The following is an 18,131-nucleotide window of genomic DNA, read 5'->3' as shown; positions in this document are numbered from 1 at the left end:
CGGCCCACTGGGAATCTCCCGGTAGTCCTGATGGCCAGATGGATCTACATGCCTGGACGTCACACTTTAAATCCTACCTGTTGCCTTTCATCCACTTATTAGCTGCTGTCTCACCAATTGACATGCCATCTCCTTTTCCCTCTTTCTTTTTCTATGTTTAGCCCCCGCCAGCTTTTTTGCTTTATCCATCTTTTTCGACGACAACTCACTACCCGTACCTGCTGCTCACGGCGCCCGCGCCCGCTCAAATATAGCTCAGACCATTTTCAGGAAAGGGGTGTTTCATTATGACACAGGCTACATTTTACTCAAGCAACATTAAATAAAATGCATTTTTTTCTCACTTTCAACAATTAATGGTGCTATTTTGGTTCAAAATAAAATATGGTAACTTTTTCCCCCTCTAGCGGCTGGGCCCCAGAAAACGTTCCCCTTTATCCCCCCTTATGGACGGCCCTGCACTCACACACACTCACCCACACTCACTCACTCACTCACTCACTCACTCACTCACTCACTCACTCACACACTCACACTCACACACACTCACACACACACACACACACACACTGACTCACACACTGACTCACACACACACACACACTGACTCACACACTGACTCACACACACACACACACACACACACACACACACACTCACTCACTCACTCACACTCACACACACACACTCACTCACTCACTCACTCACTCACTCACTCACTCACTCACTCTGACTCACACACACACACAAACACACACACACACACACACACACAAACACACACACACACACATATAAATAAAAATGCACATCAAACTAATGAAACAAAATGAACCAAATTTACATAAATTTTAATACAGTTTATTGAAACAGAGACTGTTATTTGTGTTCCTAAAGGTCATTAGAAACAAAGTTCAAAGTCATAATTCAAATCTTCAAGATCTGAAACAGAATTCAAGTATGTGTCTCTTATGGCACGTGCAGATATTAATAAACGGGTAATAATTAACAGGTGATTTCTGTAGTACAGCGCTGGACACTGAGAGTTAATGCAGGACTAACATTAACATTACAGCACATCACATGATGATGTCACTCTCACACACACACACACACACACACACACACACACACTCACACTCACACACACTCTCTCACATACACTCTCACACACACTCTCACACACACTCACTCTCACACACTCACACACAGTGTTTACGAGAATAACCTCACGAGGAATACAGTCACAGCACAACGCAGATATGAAGACATGAAGATGAAGCATAAATGAGTGAGTGTGTGTGTGTGTGAGAGAGTGTGTGTGTGTGTGTGTGTGAGATCAGTGATGTTCACCACCCCTCCACTTCCACCACGAGCGGCTCCTTCACCTTGATCTTCCCGCTGTTGACGATCACACACTCGGTGTACGGCAGGTTACGCTCGTTCGTGTCCTGGAGTTCAATGGTGTGAACCACAGCCTGCAGACACACACACACACACACACACACACACACACACACACCGTCATCCGCTCGCAGCGCTGCCATTGGTTCACTACTCTAGTGACATCACTTTAATGTGTACAGATGTTATGAAATCCATTTTACTGTTTCCCAGATTCCATCTAACCCTAACTCCCATTTACATTTTTCCCGATTTTAATGGATAGATTAAATTTCAGTAATTAAAAAGCGCAATTAATTGAAATCATGAAACTTAAACTTTTAATAAATTGTTAAATTTTATAACAACATTTTTACTTTTAGGTCTCTATGAAATATGTATTATATTTTCCCAAATTCTGTGTTTCGTTTTAATTCTCCTTTTTCAGAAATTATTTTTTAAAATGTCATTCTTCTGGATTCCATTTTAATGATCAGTTAATTAACTGTTAATAATTAAAAAGCACATCTAATAAATTTTATTCTCAAATTTTAACAACTTAATAGTTTATTGATTTAAAAAAAAAAACATTCATAGGAACCTATGAATGTTTTATTTATTCAGAAATTCTGTGTTGTGTGTTTTAATTTTTCTGGATTTATGCACAACATGGATTAAAAATGATTATTAGGGTTAGGGTTGTGATTATACCTTAAATAGTTTTGATAATTGTATTATTGTTATTGTTTTGATACATTCTACTGTACAATACTAATACACTCCTGTCACAGTTTCTTCAAGTTAAACCAAACTCTTTATTTTGTCGTGTCGAAGAGCTTTGAGTTTGTGTGACTCTCAGATGAAGGTCATGTGATCATGAGTGTCACATGGGCATATTTAGCATATTTAAAGGGGTCATGACACAAGAATCAAATTTGTTGTCTCTGTACCATTAAAGTTTCAGAGCTTCTCATCTTCCTCATTATAAACAGCGTTTATTTAATCAAGCTCCAAAAACAGCTCGTTTTGATTCTGTGTTTCCGTCTGAAATCTTAGAGCCCCAAATGTGTGTTTTCCAGGAGTCCTACCATCCCCTCCAAGACTTTCCCGAAGACCACGTGCTTCCCGTCGAGCCACGGCGCTCTGGCTAACGTGATGAAGAACTGCGAGCCGTTGGTGTCCGGCCCGGCGTTCGCCATGCTGACCCAGCCGGCCCCCAGATGCCGGAGCCGGAAGTTCTCATCCGCAAACGTGTTCCCGTAGATGCTTTTCCCTGCAGGACAGACTGAGGATCAGAGTCTCTGCAGTCGACGGAAACATCGTTTATTACGGATAATCAGCGTTTTCTGTGAGGAATTATTCACTGATGATCTCCCGCAGTGTCACATTACATGAACGATTATTAAGGGGTTAATTCACCCCAAAAGTGAAAGTTCTGTCAGTAATTACTGTCCCAAACCCGTAAGACCTTCGTTCATCTTCGGAACACAAATGAAGATATTTCTGATGAAATCTGAGAGCTTTCTGTGCCTCCACTGACGGCGACGTCATTGCAACTTTCAAGGCCCAGAAAGGTAGTAAAGACATCGTTAAAATACTCCATGTGACTCCAGTGGCTCAACCGTAATGTTAGGAAGCGACGAGAATACTTTCTGTGTCCAAAAAATAAAATAAAAAGTATTCTCGTCGCTTCATAATATTAAGGTTGAGCCACTGGAGTCACATGGAGTATTTTAACGATGCATGTAAACATTTAAATCGACTATTCTCTCAATCAGATTCAAAAGTAGCACACACACACACACACACACACACACACACATGTGCAGTGTCATCATGCTTATGTTTTACATCATACGATATGCTCATGTTTATGTCTCGCATCTTAAAACGACTTAAAATCCAGCTAATAAAAAAATAATATTCTAAGAATGTTTTGCTGACATTCCCAACAAGTTATGGAAACATGGAACGTTTATTAAATGTTTTAAAACGTTTTTCTTGTTTATGCGAAGGTTAAACATTCCTTTTAATTTTGGGAATGTTTCTTTCTGGATGAGGAACGTTCTGAAACGAGAAGTAACATTTAAAAAAAAGTGTTAGATGAACGTCCAATTAAAACGCTCCATGAATGACGTATAAATCATGTGTTTGTGCTGATGTTTTGAGAACGTTATTAAAGACCAGATAACTTTGAACAAACGTTCTATTAATGTTCCTGAAGAACGATTGCTCCGTAAACTCGTATGATTGGGATTGCATCGTTTCGGGTTCATATAAACATCTTTAAGAATCTGGAATCGGATCAGATTCATTCCGAATGACCGAAATTAGTGAAACATCCCTATAGTGTAAATAAACCATTTTATTTGTGCATTTGTGTTTGAGAGAAGGAAAGTTGTGTGTGTGTGTGTGTGTGTGACTGACACAAGTGAGTGAATCAACAGAAAGAGTTTCTCACCGCCTGTTCCGTCTCCAGCTGTAAAATCTCCTCCCTGGATCATGAAGTCCTTGATAACGCGATGGAACTTGCTGTCCTTATACCCGTAACCCTTCTGGAGAGAGGATCTGTGTTAGATCTGTGTGTGTGTGTGTGTGTGTGTGTGTGTGTGTCTTTATACCCGTAACCCTTCTGGAGAGAGGATCTGTGTTAGATCTGTGTGTGTGTGTGTGTGTGTGTGTGTGTGTCTTTATACCCGTAACCCTTCTGGAGAGAGGATCTGTGTTAGATCTGTGTGTGTGTGTGTGTGTGTGTGTGTGTGTCTTTATACCCGTAACCCTTCTGGAGAGAGGATCTGTGTTAGATCTGTGTGTGTGTGTGTGTGTGTCTTTATACCCGTAACCCTTCTGGAGAGAGGATCTGTGTTAGATCTGTGTGTGTGTGTGTGTGTGTGTGTGTGTGTGTGTGTGTCTTTATACCCGTAACCCTTCTGGAGAGAGGATCTGTGTTAGATCTGTGTGTGTGTGTGTGTGTGTGTGTGTGTCTTTATACCCGTAACCCTTCTGGAGAGAGGATCTGTGTTAGATCTGTGTGTGTGTGTGTGTGTGTGTGTGTGTCTTTATACCCGTAACCCTTCTGGAGAGAGGATCTGTGTTAGATCTGTGTGTGTGTGTGTGTGTGTGTGTGTGTCTTTATACCCGTAACCCTTCTGGAGAGAGGATCTGTGTTAGATCTGTGTGTGTGTGTGTGTGTGTGTGTGTGTGTGTGTGTCTTTATACCCGTAACCCTTCTGGAGAGAGGATCTGTGTTAGATCTGTGTGTGTGTGTGTGTGTGTGTGTGTGTGAGTGTGTGTGTCTTTATACCCGTAACCCTTCTGGAGAGAGGATCTGTGTTAGATCTGTGTGTGTGTGTGTGTGTGTGTGTGTGTGTGTCTTTATACCCGTAACCCTTCTGGACAGAGGATCTGTGTTAGATCTGTGTGTGTGTGTGTGTGTGTGTGTGTGTCTTTATACCCGTAACCCTTCTGGAGAGAGGATCTGTGTTAGATCTGTGTGTGTGTGTGTGTGTGTGTGTGTGTGTGTGTGTCCTTATACCCGTAACCCTTCTGGAGAGAGGATCTGTGTTAGATCTGTGTGTGTGTGTGTGTGTGTGTGTGTGTGTCTTTATACCCGTAACCCTTCTGGAGAGAGGATCTGTGTTAGATCTGTGTGTGTGTGTGTGTGTGTGTGTGTGTCTTTATACCCGTAACCCTTCTGGAGAGAGGATCTGTGTTAGATCTGTGTGTGTGTGTGTGTGTGTGTGTGTCTTTATACCCGTAACCCTTCTGGAGAGAGGATCTGTGTTAGATCTGTGTGTGTGTGTGTGTGTGTGTGTGTGTGTGTGTGTGTGTCTTTATACCCGTAACCCTTCTGGAGAGAGGATCTGTGTTAGATCTGTGTGTGTGTGTGTGTGTGTGTGTGTGTGTGTGTGTGTGTGTGTCTTTATACCCGTAACCCTTCTGGAGAGAGGATCTGTGTTAGATCTGTGTGTGTGTGTGTGTGTGTGTGTGTGTGTGTCTTTATACCCGTAACCCTTCTGGAGAGAGGATCTGTGTTAGATCTGTGTGTGTGTGTGTGTGTGTGTCTTTATACCCGTAACCCTTCTGGAGAGAGGATCTGTGTTAGATCTGTGTGTGTGTGTGTGTGTGTGTGTGTGTGTGTGTGTGTCTTTATACCCGTAACCCTTCTGGAGAGAGGATCTGTGTTAGATCTGTGTGTGTGTGTGTGTGTGTGTGTGTGTGTGTGTGTGTGTGTGTGTGTGTCTTTATACCCGTAACCCTTCTGGAGAGAGGATCTGTGTTAGATCTGTGTGTGTGTGTGTGTGTGTGTGTGTGTGTGTCTTTATACCCGTAACCCTTCTGGAGAGAGGATCTGTGTTAGATCTGTGTGTGTGTGTGTGTGTGTGTGTGTGTGTGTGTGTCTTTATACCCGTAACCCTTCTGGAGAGAGGATCTGTGTTAGATCTGTGTGTGTGTGTGTGTGTGTGTGTGTGTGTGTGTCTTTATACCCGTAACCCTTCTGGAGAGAGGATCTGTGTTAGATCTGTGTGTGCGTGTGTGTGTGTGTGTGTGTGTCCTTATACCCGTAACCCTTCTGGAGAGAGGATCTGTGTTAGATCTGTGTGTGTGTGTGTGTGTGTGTGTGTCCTTATACCCGTAACCCTTCTGGAGAGAGGATCTGTGTTAAATCTGTATGTATGTGTGTGTGTGTGTGTGTGTGTGTGTGTGTGTGTCTTTATACCCGTAACCCTTCTGGAGAGAGGATCTGTGTTAGATCTGTGTGTGTGTGTGTGTGTGTGTGTGTGTGTGTGTGTCTTTATACCCGTAACCCTTCTGGAGAGAGGATCTGTGTTAGATCTGTGTGTGTGTGTGTGTGTGTGTGTGTGTGTGTGTGTGTGTGTGTGTGTCTTTATACCCGTAACCCTTCTGGAGAGAGGATCTGTGTTAGATCTGTGTGTGTGTGTGTGTGTGTGTGTGTCCTTATACCCGTAACCCTTCTGGAGAGAGGATCTGTGTTAGATCTGTGTGTGCGTGTGTGTGTGTGTGTGTGTGTCCTTATACCCGTAACCCTTCTGGAGAGAGGATCTGTGTTAGATCTGTGTGTGTGTGTGTGTGTGTGTGTGTCCTTATACCCGTAACCCTTCTGGAGAGAGGATCTGTGTTAAATCTGTATGTATGTGTGTGTGTGTGTGTGTGTGTGTGTGTGTGTGTCTTTATACCCGTAACCCTTCTGGAGAGAGGATCTGTGTTAGATCTGTGTGTGTGTGTGTGTGTGTGTGTCCTTATACCCGTAACCCTTCTGGAGAGAGGATCTGTGTTAGATCTGTGTGTGCGTGTGTGTGTGTGTGTGTGTGTCCTTATACCCGTAACCCTTCTGGAGAGAGGATCTGTGTTAGATCTGTGTGTGTGTGTGTGTGTGTGTGTGTCCTTATACCCGTAACCCTTCTGGAGAGAGGATCTGTGTTAAATCTGTATGTATGTGTGTGTGTGTGTGTGTGTGTGTGTGTGTGTGTGTGTGTCTTTATACCCGTAACCCTTCTGGAGAGAGGATCTGTGTTAGATCTGTGTGTGTGTGTGTGTGTGTGTCTTTATACCCGTAACCCTTCTGGAGAGAGGATCTGTGTTAGATCTGTGTGTGTGTGTGTGTGTGTCTTTATACCCGTAACCCTTCTGGAGAGAGGATCTGTGTTAGATATGTGTGTGTGTGTGTGTGTGTGTGTGTGTGTGTGTGTGTGTGAGTGTGTGTGTGTCTTTATACCCGTAACCCTTCTGGAGAGAGGATCTGTGTTAGATCTGTGTGTGTGTGTGTGTGAGTGTGTGTGTGAGTGTGTGTGTGTGTCTTTATACCCGTAACCCTTCTGGAGAGAGGATCTGTGTTAGATGATCTGTGTGTGTGTGTGTGTGTGTGAGTGTGTGTGTGTGTGTGTCTTTATACCCGTAACCCTTCTGGAGAGAGGATCTGTGTTAGATCTGTGTGTGTGTGTGTGTGTGTGTGTGTGTGTGTGTGTGTCTTTATACCCGTAACCCTTCTGGAGAGAGGATCTGTGTTAGATATGTGTGTGTGTGTGTGTGTGTGTGTGTGTGTGTGTGTGTGTGAGTGTGTGTGTGTCTTTATACCCGTAACCCTTCTGGAGAGAGGATCTGTGTTAGATCTGTGTGTGTGTGTGTGTGAGTGTGTGTGTGAGTGTGTGTGTGTGTCTTTATACCCGTAACCCTTCTGGAGAGAGGATCTGTGTTAAATTATCTGTGAGTGTGAGTGTGTGAGTGTGTGTGTGTGCGTGTGTGTGTGTGTGTGTGTATGTGATGGTGAGTTCTACCTCTCCTGTGGCAAGAGCCACGAAGTTCTGCACAGTGAGAGGAGCAAGTTCTCCGAACAGACCGATCACGATCCTGCCAACCTCGTGTCCTCCGACAGTGATGTCGAAAAACACCTGCAGAAGAAGAGCAGAACACACCTGACACAGTGGAGGAGCTGACGGGGTGTGTGGGTGTGTGTGTGTGTGTGTGTGTCAGCATGTGCTATGTGTGTATATACAGTAGTGGATCAAAAAAGTTCATCTAAAGTTGTCCTAAGACAAGAACGGGTATTGTTCAAAATTCAAGTATAACTTTAATGAAAGGTTTTGATCCATTTCAAATGTTGACTAGTGTATGTATATGTGTGTGTGTGTGTGTGTTGTGTGTGAAGTTAAAAAAAAAATCTCTGTTGTCTTTTTTTTTTTTTTGCATTCACATAAAATAGTATAAATTCAACTGTGGCTTTTTATGTGTTCACTATGTGTGTGTGTGACCATAGACTGTAAAAACACTCACACACACACATAAAAAGCCACAGAGGAATTTATGCCATTTTATATGAATGCAAAAAAAGACAACAACAGGGAATTTTTTTTCAACTTTTACAAGTATTCTGTATATAAATATTAGTATACAATGCGAGATGCATTTACAAACACGCATGCGCACAACACACCGATCTGTCAACGCTTAAAAGACTAGCATGCACCGCAGGTTTAACGCATGTATGTGTGTGCGTGAGTGTGTGTGTGTGTGGATGAAGGTTTTGCAGTTCTCGCAGTGATGCTTCAGGACGCCTCGCGTCGCGTCGCGCTTGTGTTCGCAGTGATGCTGCGTGACGCGCGTCTCACCTTGTCCGTCACTTGCGGTCCCGTCCGCGTCTTAAAATCAATCGCGCTTCCTAAAAACGGCAAATAAATGAGAGTAAGCGCGCGCCAGAGCCGAAGCCAGTCCATATCTGAGTCTGAATATGAATATGAGTGTGATCCGCGTTTTTGACTGAAGAGAATCAGCGGCGCGCGCGTGCTCCTGTGTGACGCTCCTCCTCCAGGGCGCGCGCGCGTCACGACGCACAGTGTCTGAGGAATTTACTCAAAAAAAGAAAAAGAAAAACTGTGACGTGGACACACACATAATCCGCAATACCATCCTTTATGAACTGGTGTGTTCTTGTATTTACCAATGTACAGAAGGGGAGAAATATAAATAGACAAATTGCAAAAATTGCAGTTATAGATGATTTGGAGCATAACATTTCATTTATAATTTGCATAACATTTGCTGTTCCACCAGTTACTAACTAGCCTACCTCTTTAAACTGGTTTTTCCAAATAAGCTGTGCAAGTTAATAGTGGTTTTGGTTTGATTGCTAAAAACGTTTGGAATAAATAATAGTAATAATTTTGCCATCTAAAAAACAACAGAAACTGAATGAATACACTTAAAAATAAAGGTTCTTCATTTGCATTTATGGTGTAGAACCTTTAACATCTTTATAGTGGAAAAAGGTTCTTTACTCATAAAAATAAAGTTTCCAAAAGGTTTTTTTGCAGGTTCCCCAAGAGAAACATCAGTGTGAAGAACATTTTACCAATCTAAAGAACCTTTTTCCACTATAAAGAGCTTTTGTGAAATGGAAAGATTCAGCCGATGTTAAAGGTTCTTCATGGAACCATCGATGCCGCTAAAGAAGCTTTATTTTTAAGAGTGTATATTATTAAATGTTCTTCACACTAGGATGAAAAATGGTTCTTTGAAGAACTGATGACTGAAAGGTTCTTCAGGGAACCAGAAATGGATCTTCTATAGCATCGTTGCAAGAAAAATAACCTTTTGGAACCTTTATTCAAAATAAACATATAATCATGCTTTTTCTGTGCACTGTTTTATGTTTGGTGCCGGTTGTAATCTGGCTTGTTCACTCAGTCTGGGGCCCGGGGCCCTTAATCAGGTCCAGTGGCGCTTCATTAACCCGCTGGCACTGACGTGTAGAGCTTCGACCCGCTGCCGTAATGGACTCTTATCAATCAGTTCCTAAAACAACCATGTTTCTTAATGTGAAGAACATTTAATAATCTGAAGAACCTTCTGTGCAATGGATGATAGAGGTTCTTCTTGAAAACTTTACAAATAACCTTTATTTTTAACTCTCTGGTGCTCTTTTTTTATTTCTATGAAATTAATGTCCTATATTTTAGTTTGCTAATGTTTTTTATTTAATATTTTGTATTTTTAGGGGATTTTCTTATACTAAATTATATTTGTATATTATATTTATAAAATTATATTTTATATTTATAATCCATTTATTCACTTTGAGCATAGACCTGAAAATTAAATTTCCAACGCTTTAGAGCGACAGACTGAAGTTTGATCTCTTTTCAAAGACCACACTTGGCAGATTATTGCTGAAGTGACAAAATATTTAAAAAGAGAACTTAAAAAAAAAGTTACAGAATTTTACGTTTATTTTTATGAAAAATGCGCAAAAATGCTATTTTCAATTTTTATATGAAATAAATATTTTCAAAAATATGTAAAAATATAAATCTAAACAAGTTGTGTTCCAAATTTGAGGTTGATATCTCAGGAAATGAGCGTTCAGTGAGAGTGTGTTCGGCTGCAGTTCCAAACGCTTCCACTAGAGGAAACTCGGCTCATTCATTTCTACTGCGCTTGTTTCTGACCACGAGCTCAAGTGTGACTTGTTTACAGGACCATTAAACCTTTTCGGATCATGTCCATGATATTTGTGTATGTGTTTACATAGCAAGTACAAAAACCTTTACCAAATTTCGTTCCATTCCGATGAAGAAAAATAAAATAAAATAAAAAAACCAAACAAATGTAAAATATTTCAGTCAAAAATGACCGAAGAGCAGAGTGCAACAAGAAAAATACATTTAAAATACGTTCAAATGCATTAAAAAACAAAATGCTTTTGAATGTGAAAGTGCTGTAGGCTTTGATTGATCTTCAGTGCATGAAGATGCTCCTCCACACACTGGGTTTAACACTGATTGCAGTTTCTCCAGTTTCAGCTCTTGTCAGGACGGGTTACACACACAGACTCAAAGCGCTGCGAGCTTCAGTCACTGCACTGAATTGAGGAGGACAGAAGGAGAACGAGTCTTCAGATCTGCTTCATCTTCACTGAAGGCTCAGAGATGAGCTTCTCCATCGGCTCACACGGAGTTACTGCGGTAAAGCTTCATGCAGATGTTTGCTTAAATCACACTCAAGTAGCAAACTCGTGTTTCTTGCATGCAAGTGCATTTTTTAAATAAAAAAAAATTGTTTTAAATAAAATGCCAATGATAATAATAATCAGTGCTGGGCAGCGATGAATCGCATCCAAAATAAAAGTTTGTGTTTACATAATATACGTGTGTGCTGTGTATCATTATTTTGTAAATACACACACATGCATGTATATACATTTAAGAAATATTTGCACGTATATATATACATAATATATATTATATATAAATATTTTATATATAAACAACACATTTTTCTTAAATATATACATGCATGTGTGTGTATTAAAATATACAAAATAATTATACACAGCACACACGCACACATATTATGTAAACACAAACTTTTATTTTGGATGCGATTAATCGTTGCTCAGAACTAGTTAATAATGCAAATGAGATGTTGACGTGTGTGAGTGTGATGACGTTGACAGGCTCTCGCGCGCCCCCTCTGACAGAATGACAGCCACACATTTAAATATTCAATGCGGATCATTAAAGTCAATGCAAATGAGCAGTAAACCACGCACGCGCCTAATGAGTTGATCAGATAATATCGATCATATTATTTTACTATGGTATTAAAGCATGCATTATTGTGAGTTGACTATGCTAATATTGTCACAGGAAAGGAAAACACCGTAAGAGTCTGAACGAGTTCACTTTATCTCTCCATAAAGTGACACAAAAAGAGTTTTGTTTATGGATAAATAGCAAAAGCGTTTTTGCATCATTAATAGACTGATGTAAAACACACTCGCGGCGCTTCCATAAATCTCTTATTTGCAGTGCGGATTATTAACAGGCAATTTATTATAAATATGAGTTGCAACAACAGGACGAGCATCAACTCCCATCTGAATATACGTCTATATTAATGAATTATATACTCAGCAACCCGTGACCTTAAAACTATAATAAGAGGCGCTGGCTGAGTTCTGTATCGGACTCCTGTCAAACTGCGCGTTCATTTGTCTTTCAGCCATCAGAGGAATTAATTAACGAGAGATGCAAAGGGTCTAAGTGAATGTCAAACAGCAGTCTATGTTAATGAAACACACACCTAAACACTTTTCTTCACGCTCTCAAAATATACAAATGAAGCCCAAGCTTTAATAATCCGCTTTTTTTGGCACAGAAAATGATATATTTGGGCAGTTAATGTATCGATCCGCGCGGCCCCTCGAGTGCACTTTATTTCTCCGCTCGTTTATCAATGAATAAAAACACCAATACACTGTCATAATAGCTGTGTTATTTTGGAAGTATGACAACTATAAATTATTTTGAGGTATTTGACATTTATTATCGCTATTTAAATAATAATACTATAATAATGCAATTAAATAAAAGCCCAATTTAATTGATTTTTAATGATAATTGCACGTTTTTTTGGAACTCCGTCGTTATATCCATGCGAAAAATCTAAATCTGCACGGGTTGTTATTGCTCACATTCTTTAAGGGTGAAATGCATTTGTAGACAAGAATTCATTTTCAGACGATTATGTTTGTGTTTTGTTTCGTTATCAATCTACAGAGACTTCTGGATGACGAATGGGCCTGTCAGAATATTGCCAGTCAAAACATTCACCCCTCCTCTGCTGTAAATGCCCCACATTCAGATCCCGAGGCTTTCCAAACAGCTGGAAGTTTCTCAAGGAAGGCTGGGAAACCGAGCCCGAGTTCAGGCTTATCTGGTGCGAGGAGCTCTGAGCAAATCATGCATGATTCATCATGCAAACTAAAACAGATATAACATTCTGACGATCATTTATGATTCTATCACGCGAGAAAATTAAGGTTATGGAGAACCTTTAACAACCATTGAATCTTTCCATTGCGCATACGATTATTTAGATTATTAAATGCTCTGAAAAAATGTTCGGTTACACTTTATTTTAAGGTGTCATTGTTACAGTGTAATTACAGTTTACGGAGTAATATTAATTATGTACTTACTATAGGGTTATTAGGAATTGGTTTAGGGTTAGTTGCATGTAATTATGCATAATTTACTGTTATTGTACATGATGTAACATACCGGTATGTAACAAGGACATTAAAATAAAGTGTTACTAAGTGTTATTTTAGGAAATGTTCCAAAAATGGTTCCTCTTAAAAAATGGCTCCTTAATTTTTAAGAGTGAGCGACTGTCCAGTGCGCTGCTTAAACTTCTTTTTTCTTAAAAAAAAAAAAAAAAAAAAAAAGGAATGATAAATCAAAACGGCGTGAGTGAGACAGATGCTCAGCATCACTTCTGTTCTGTGTCCGTCTGTCTGTCTGTCCAGGGCACGTGCCCGCGCGATGCGCGTGAGAGTGGGCGGAGGGCGCGGGTGCGTGCGCGCGCGCTGATGTGAGTGTCCCGGAGTCTCAGCCTGGACTCTTCTGACAGGGTTAGTGTGTCTTTACTCGCGATCACCAGAAACATGAGGCGCAGGAGCGCGGAACATCTCGGCTTCTCCACTTCTTGTTGTTCTAGTTAAGTTGAAGTGGTTCTAGATCGATCCTTCAGTGAGGAAGAGCACATGAGAGTCCATCATCCCTCCTCGGTGTCGGACATGCTGAAGCCGAGCGAGCCCAGCGGTTCTGCTTTCCTCAAAGTGGACCCGACCTACATCCAGCACTGGCAGCAGCTGTTCCCGCAGAACCCGGTGCCGGTCCCGGTTCCGAGAGCCAGCCTGATCTCCGTGAGCTCGAGCTCGTCCACCGAGTCTCCCGCGCGCGCGCTCAGTCACGCGCTGTTCGACACCGGAGCCGCTTCTCAAGCCAAAGAACTTTGTTTGTCGTCCAACTTTAAGAATGATAAAGGCTCGCGACTGAAGCTGAGCTCTGAGGAACTGGACTATTATCTGTACGGTCAGCAGAGGATGGAGATCATCCCGGTCAACAACAGCAACGGAGATGCCAACAACCGTGAGCACTCGTGCACTACACACGCGACCCTGTGTCATGCTTTATTTTAATCATGCGTTTAAGAAATATCAGTTAACAACATGCACTTAGGGTTAGGTTTAGGGTTAGTAGCATGTATAATTGCATGCATAATTTACTGTTTTTAAGTTGCCTACATGTGTAACAAAGACATTGTAAAATAAAAAGCGTCCACGAGGAGTCGGGCTCACACTTTATTTTAATTATACATTTAAGTAGCCTTAAGGCCTAATATCAATTAACAACATGCACTTAGGGTTAGGTTTAGGGTTAACTGCATGTACAATTTACAGTTAACAAAGACACTGTAAAATAAAACGCGTCACCGGATTCGGTTATAAAGAAAGACTGGTGTCAGTGATAATGCATGAGAACTTTTTATTCTCTAGATCTGTGGAAAACATCACAAGTCTAATGCTTTAAAAACACATTTGAAAAACTTATAACAAAACATCAAAAATATCCTACAGCAGCCTATAACCTAGAACTCGAAGGATCCTCCACATGATTCTTGAAAAAACAGGACCGCGAAGAACAGGATTTTGAGTTTTTCACTGAATGAGCGCTGTGTTTCAAAACGTTATCGGGGAAAATGTCAATTTATGTGATTTTGTGTATTAATGTATTTAGAAAATATACGGTAACACTTTATTTTACAGTGTCCTTGTTACATTTGTTACATGTACTTACCATAGTAATGACAGTAAATTATGCATAATTACATGCAACTAACCCTCAACCAAACCCTAATCCTGCCCTAACCCTATAGTAAGTACATGTAGTTCATTAATATTACTCAGTACTTTAATATATAATTACACTGTAACAATGACATAAAATGTAACCAAATATACTTTGAATAATTTAGTTTTATAGTAAAAATAGCATTAGTGCAAGTGCTAGTTAATCTTTTTTTTTAAAACTAATAATATTTTTGCATTAGGCTAAAGAGTGTGTTGTGCAGCGGATTGAAGTTAATTCTATAGTGATCGAATTCTCGAGTTTGACGAGTTTTGTTTTATTATCCGGATCATCGCGCGACATTTTCAGCGCGCGACAGTTAATCCTGAAATTATTCACCTAAATTAAGGAAATTAACACAAATTATAATGAATAGAAATAGCCTAAAAACACATTCACACTGAAGAAAACACTCGTTTTAATCTCGGCCTTATTTTAAAATGAAACATTTATTTAATGTTTTAACTGATTTGTATATTTAAATCGACTTATTTTAACCTGATAGCCTATGTATTCAATATTTTATTTATTTTAAGTATCCTATCGAATATGTGATAATTACACTTATTGTCAGTGTCAGCAACTGAGATCTTTTTTTGGCTACTCTGAACTGAATCTTTATTAATTGCGCAAATGATTTTTGTCCCGTTATATTCCGTCCTAAACGAACTAAACGAGCGTTTGCTGTGAGATGTGAGATGTGTGAGTGATCAGCAGATCTTCATCGATAAACGCAGGAGCACATGAGGGATGAGCGGACAACACACAATTAATTGCTGTATAGTTTTGTGGAGTGAGTCCGGATCAGTGATCGATCTGCTCCATCGGCCCACATTCATCATCCCAGCGCGGGACATGCGCTCTCCCGGGGCACGAGACTGCTTTATCTGCGCGCGTTCCCGAGCTCATATTTCACACAGAGGAGCTCGTTTACACACTCCAACACATGTGCTTCACAACACTCGGGTGATTGCACACACTATTCTGATGCACACTATAAGATGATTAGAAGACTGAATAAAACTCTGTGTTGAGCCGCGCGCTTTATTTCTACAGAATGAGCATCACGTGTTCAAATGCGTTCAATCATTTTAACATGGCATAATATGGCATAAACAATTTCATTTAGTCGTTTTCTCAGTCATGCAAAAATATTTGAATTTAAAGTCTAAATGCACAACATATTTTTGAACGATTAATACAAAGTGCATCTGTTTTTACATTCATTCATGAAAAATTTATGAAAAATCTTTATTCATGATTTTTTCATGCTCAGTAGAAGAAATATCTTCATGCACCATTTAAAGTTTGTGTGCATGCGATGAAGAATTAATGCAAAAAAGAAATGATCTAATTTCATTTTGGCTATATAACATTTAAAGTGCACAACACAAATATAAGCACATTAACATCATGCTGAGAAACTAACTCTATTTTTGTTACTAATTTTTATTCATGATTTTTTCATGCACAGTAGAAGAAATGTCTTCATGCACCAACTGATCATTTAAAGTTTGTGTGCATGCGCTGAAGAAATAATGCAAATAAGAAATGATCTAATTTCATTTTAGTTGTATAATATTTAAAGTGCACAATAACATCACACTGAGAAACAAGCTCAAAGCTTTAGATGTAGAGTCGCCACGAGGGTTTGAAGCTCGGCGGAGGGAATGTCGGGAACGCTTTATTTTACAGTTGTTACATATGTTACTTACCATAGTAATAACAGTAAATTATGCATAATTGCATGCAACTAACCCTCAAACAAACCCTAATCCTACCCTAACCCTATAGTAAGTACATGTAGTTCATTAATATTACTCAGTACTTTAATATATAATTACACTGTAACACTGACACCTTACAGTAAAGTGTAACCGGAGTGTCTCCATGCGCGACAGAGGGAACATTTAAAGTTTAAAGTTTATGTGCATGTGACGAAGAAATAATGCAAATAATTTCATTTTATTTGTGTAAAGTCGTGCAAAAAAAAAAAAAAAACACACACACACAAATATAAGCACATTAACATCATGCTGAGAAACAAGCTCTACTTTTGCTAGAAATCTTTCGGTTTAAAGTCTCCATGATGGTTTGAGCCACAGAAGGATCGTCTTCATGCATCGTCGGACAGAGGGACAGTTTAAAGTTGTGTGTCAGTGAGTTGTGACCGTTCAGGGTCCCGTCTGTGTGTGTGTGTGTGTGTGTGTGTAACGGGCTCGTGTGTGTGTCAGTGAGGGCCGTTCAGGGTCCCGTCTGTGTGTGTGTGTAACAGGCTCGTGTGTGTGTCTTAGTGAGGGGCTGTTCAGGGTCCCGTCTGTGTGTGTGTGTAACGGGCTCGTGTGTGTGTCAGTGAGGGGCCGTTCAGGGTCCCGTCTGTGTGTGTGTGTGTGTAACGGGCTTGTGTGTGTGTCCAGGCTGTGACATGTGTGCTGATAACCGTAACGGAGAGTGCCCGATGCACGGACCCCTGCACTCGCTGCGACGGCTGGTGGGCACCAGTGGCTCCTCGGGGCCCGTTCCCACGCCGGACGTCCCGGACTGGCTCCGGGATCTGCCTCGAGAGGTGTGTCTGTGCACCAGCACCGTCCCGGGCCTCGGGTACGGTATCTGCGCGGCCCAGCGGATCCCACAGGGAACATGGATCGGCCCGTTCCAGGGCGTCCCGCTCACGCTGGAGAAGCTGCAGTCGGGACCCGTGAGGAACTCACGACACTTGTGGGAGGTGAGTGTGTGTGTGTGTGTGTGTGTTTGTGGGAGGTGAGTGTGTGTGTGTGTGTGTTTGTGGGAGGTGAGTGTGTGTTTGTGGGAGGATGATGATGATGTTCCTGTACAGCTGAGCATGCGCTTGCAACACCAATGTCCAGGGTTTGATTCACGAATGCATGAACTGATCAAATCTACAGTCAATATAAAAATTATTCAGACACCATTTTTGATATTGTTTCACTAGTGTGTGCAGGACACTATAGTTCATTTCTGTAAGTGAGGAGAGCAAAATAAAGTAAACTGTGACATATTACACCCAAATATTCTTCATACAGTGACTACCAGTGACATTATCCACACCTTGACCTGATCATGTTTTGCTGAAGTGTTTCTTCTTTAATTGCTAATGCTCTTTTTACACACAGACTGAACACAATGAAGCATTGCTTGGTGATTGGTTGAGCTAAACTGGTATTATCTAATTGTGTAGTTAAATTTAACAGCTGACAGATATTCAACATAATTCATGTGTGAGACAGTCTAACAGAAGGACGGACAAAACCAGTCAAATATCAACTGAGTTCTGCTCATATTTTATTACCATTTTCTAAACTATAGCGAATAAACTGATAATGTGAGAAATGTTGAAGATGTCTGAATAAATGTTGGTTTGACTGTAAAAGTGTCGCTTCAATGAACGGATAAAAGCGTGAGGAAAAACCCCAAACACACAAACTGAAGGTCAGCGAGTTTACAGCTCTACACACACACACACACACACACACACACACACACGGACAGATATGCAAAAACTTGTTTGTTTTTTCA

At 40.7% G+C, this 18,131-nt stretch overlaps 2 protein-coding genes across 2 annotated transcripts in view; one reads left to right on the top strand and one right to left on the bottom strand.

Moving 5' to 3' along the window:
* Nucleotides 1-834: 834 nt before the first annotated feature.
* Nucleotides 835-8,677, bottom strand: ppic (peptidylprolyl isomerase C). The gene is made up of 5 exons (XM_084086720.1): nucleotides 8,511-8,677; nucleotides 7,680-7,793; nucleotides 3,845-3,938; nucleotides 2,472-2,656; nucleotides 835-1,478 (listed from the first exon to the last, which is right to left on the bottom strand). Exons 1-5 carry the CDS (start codon nucleotides 8,613-8,615, stop codon nucleotides 1,350-1,352), a joined length of 627 nt encoding a protein of 208 aa, XP_083942846.1. The 5' UTR covers nucleotides 8,616-8,677; the 3' UTR covers nucleotides 835-1,349.
* A 4,595-nt stretch (nucleotides 8,678-13,272) lies between these two features.
* prdm6 (PR domain containing 6) overlaps nucleotides 13,273-18,131 on the top strand; it is a 35,165-nt gene continuing 30,306 nt past the window's right edge. Inside the window, exons 1-2 of the mRNA XM_084086721.1 lie at nucleotides 13,273-13,835; nucleotides 17,012-17,319. Coding sequence (XP_083942847.1) covers nucleotides 13,448-13,835; nucleotides 17,012-17,319 — 696 coding nt within the window. The 5' untranslated portion in view covers nucleotides 13,273-13,447. The remainder of the gene's footprint in view (nucleotides 13,836-17,011; nucleotides 17,320-18,131) is intronic.

The sequence above is a fragment of the Abramis brama genome, assembly GCF_963993115.1.
Source record: "Abramis brama genome assembly, chromosome: 16".
Lineage (NCBI taxonomy): Eukaryota > Metazoa > Chordata > Actinopteri > Cypriniformes > Leuciscidae > Abramis > Abramis brama.
Note: the sequence above shows the minus strand (reverse complement) of the source record. Positions and strands in the feature narration are given on the sequence as shown.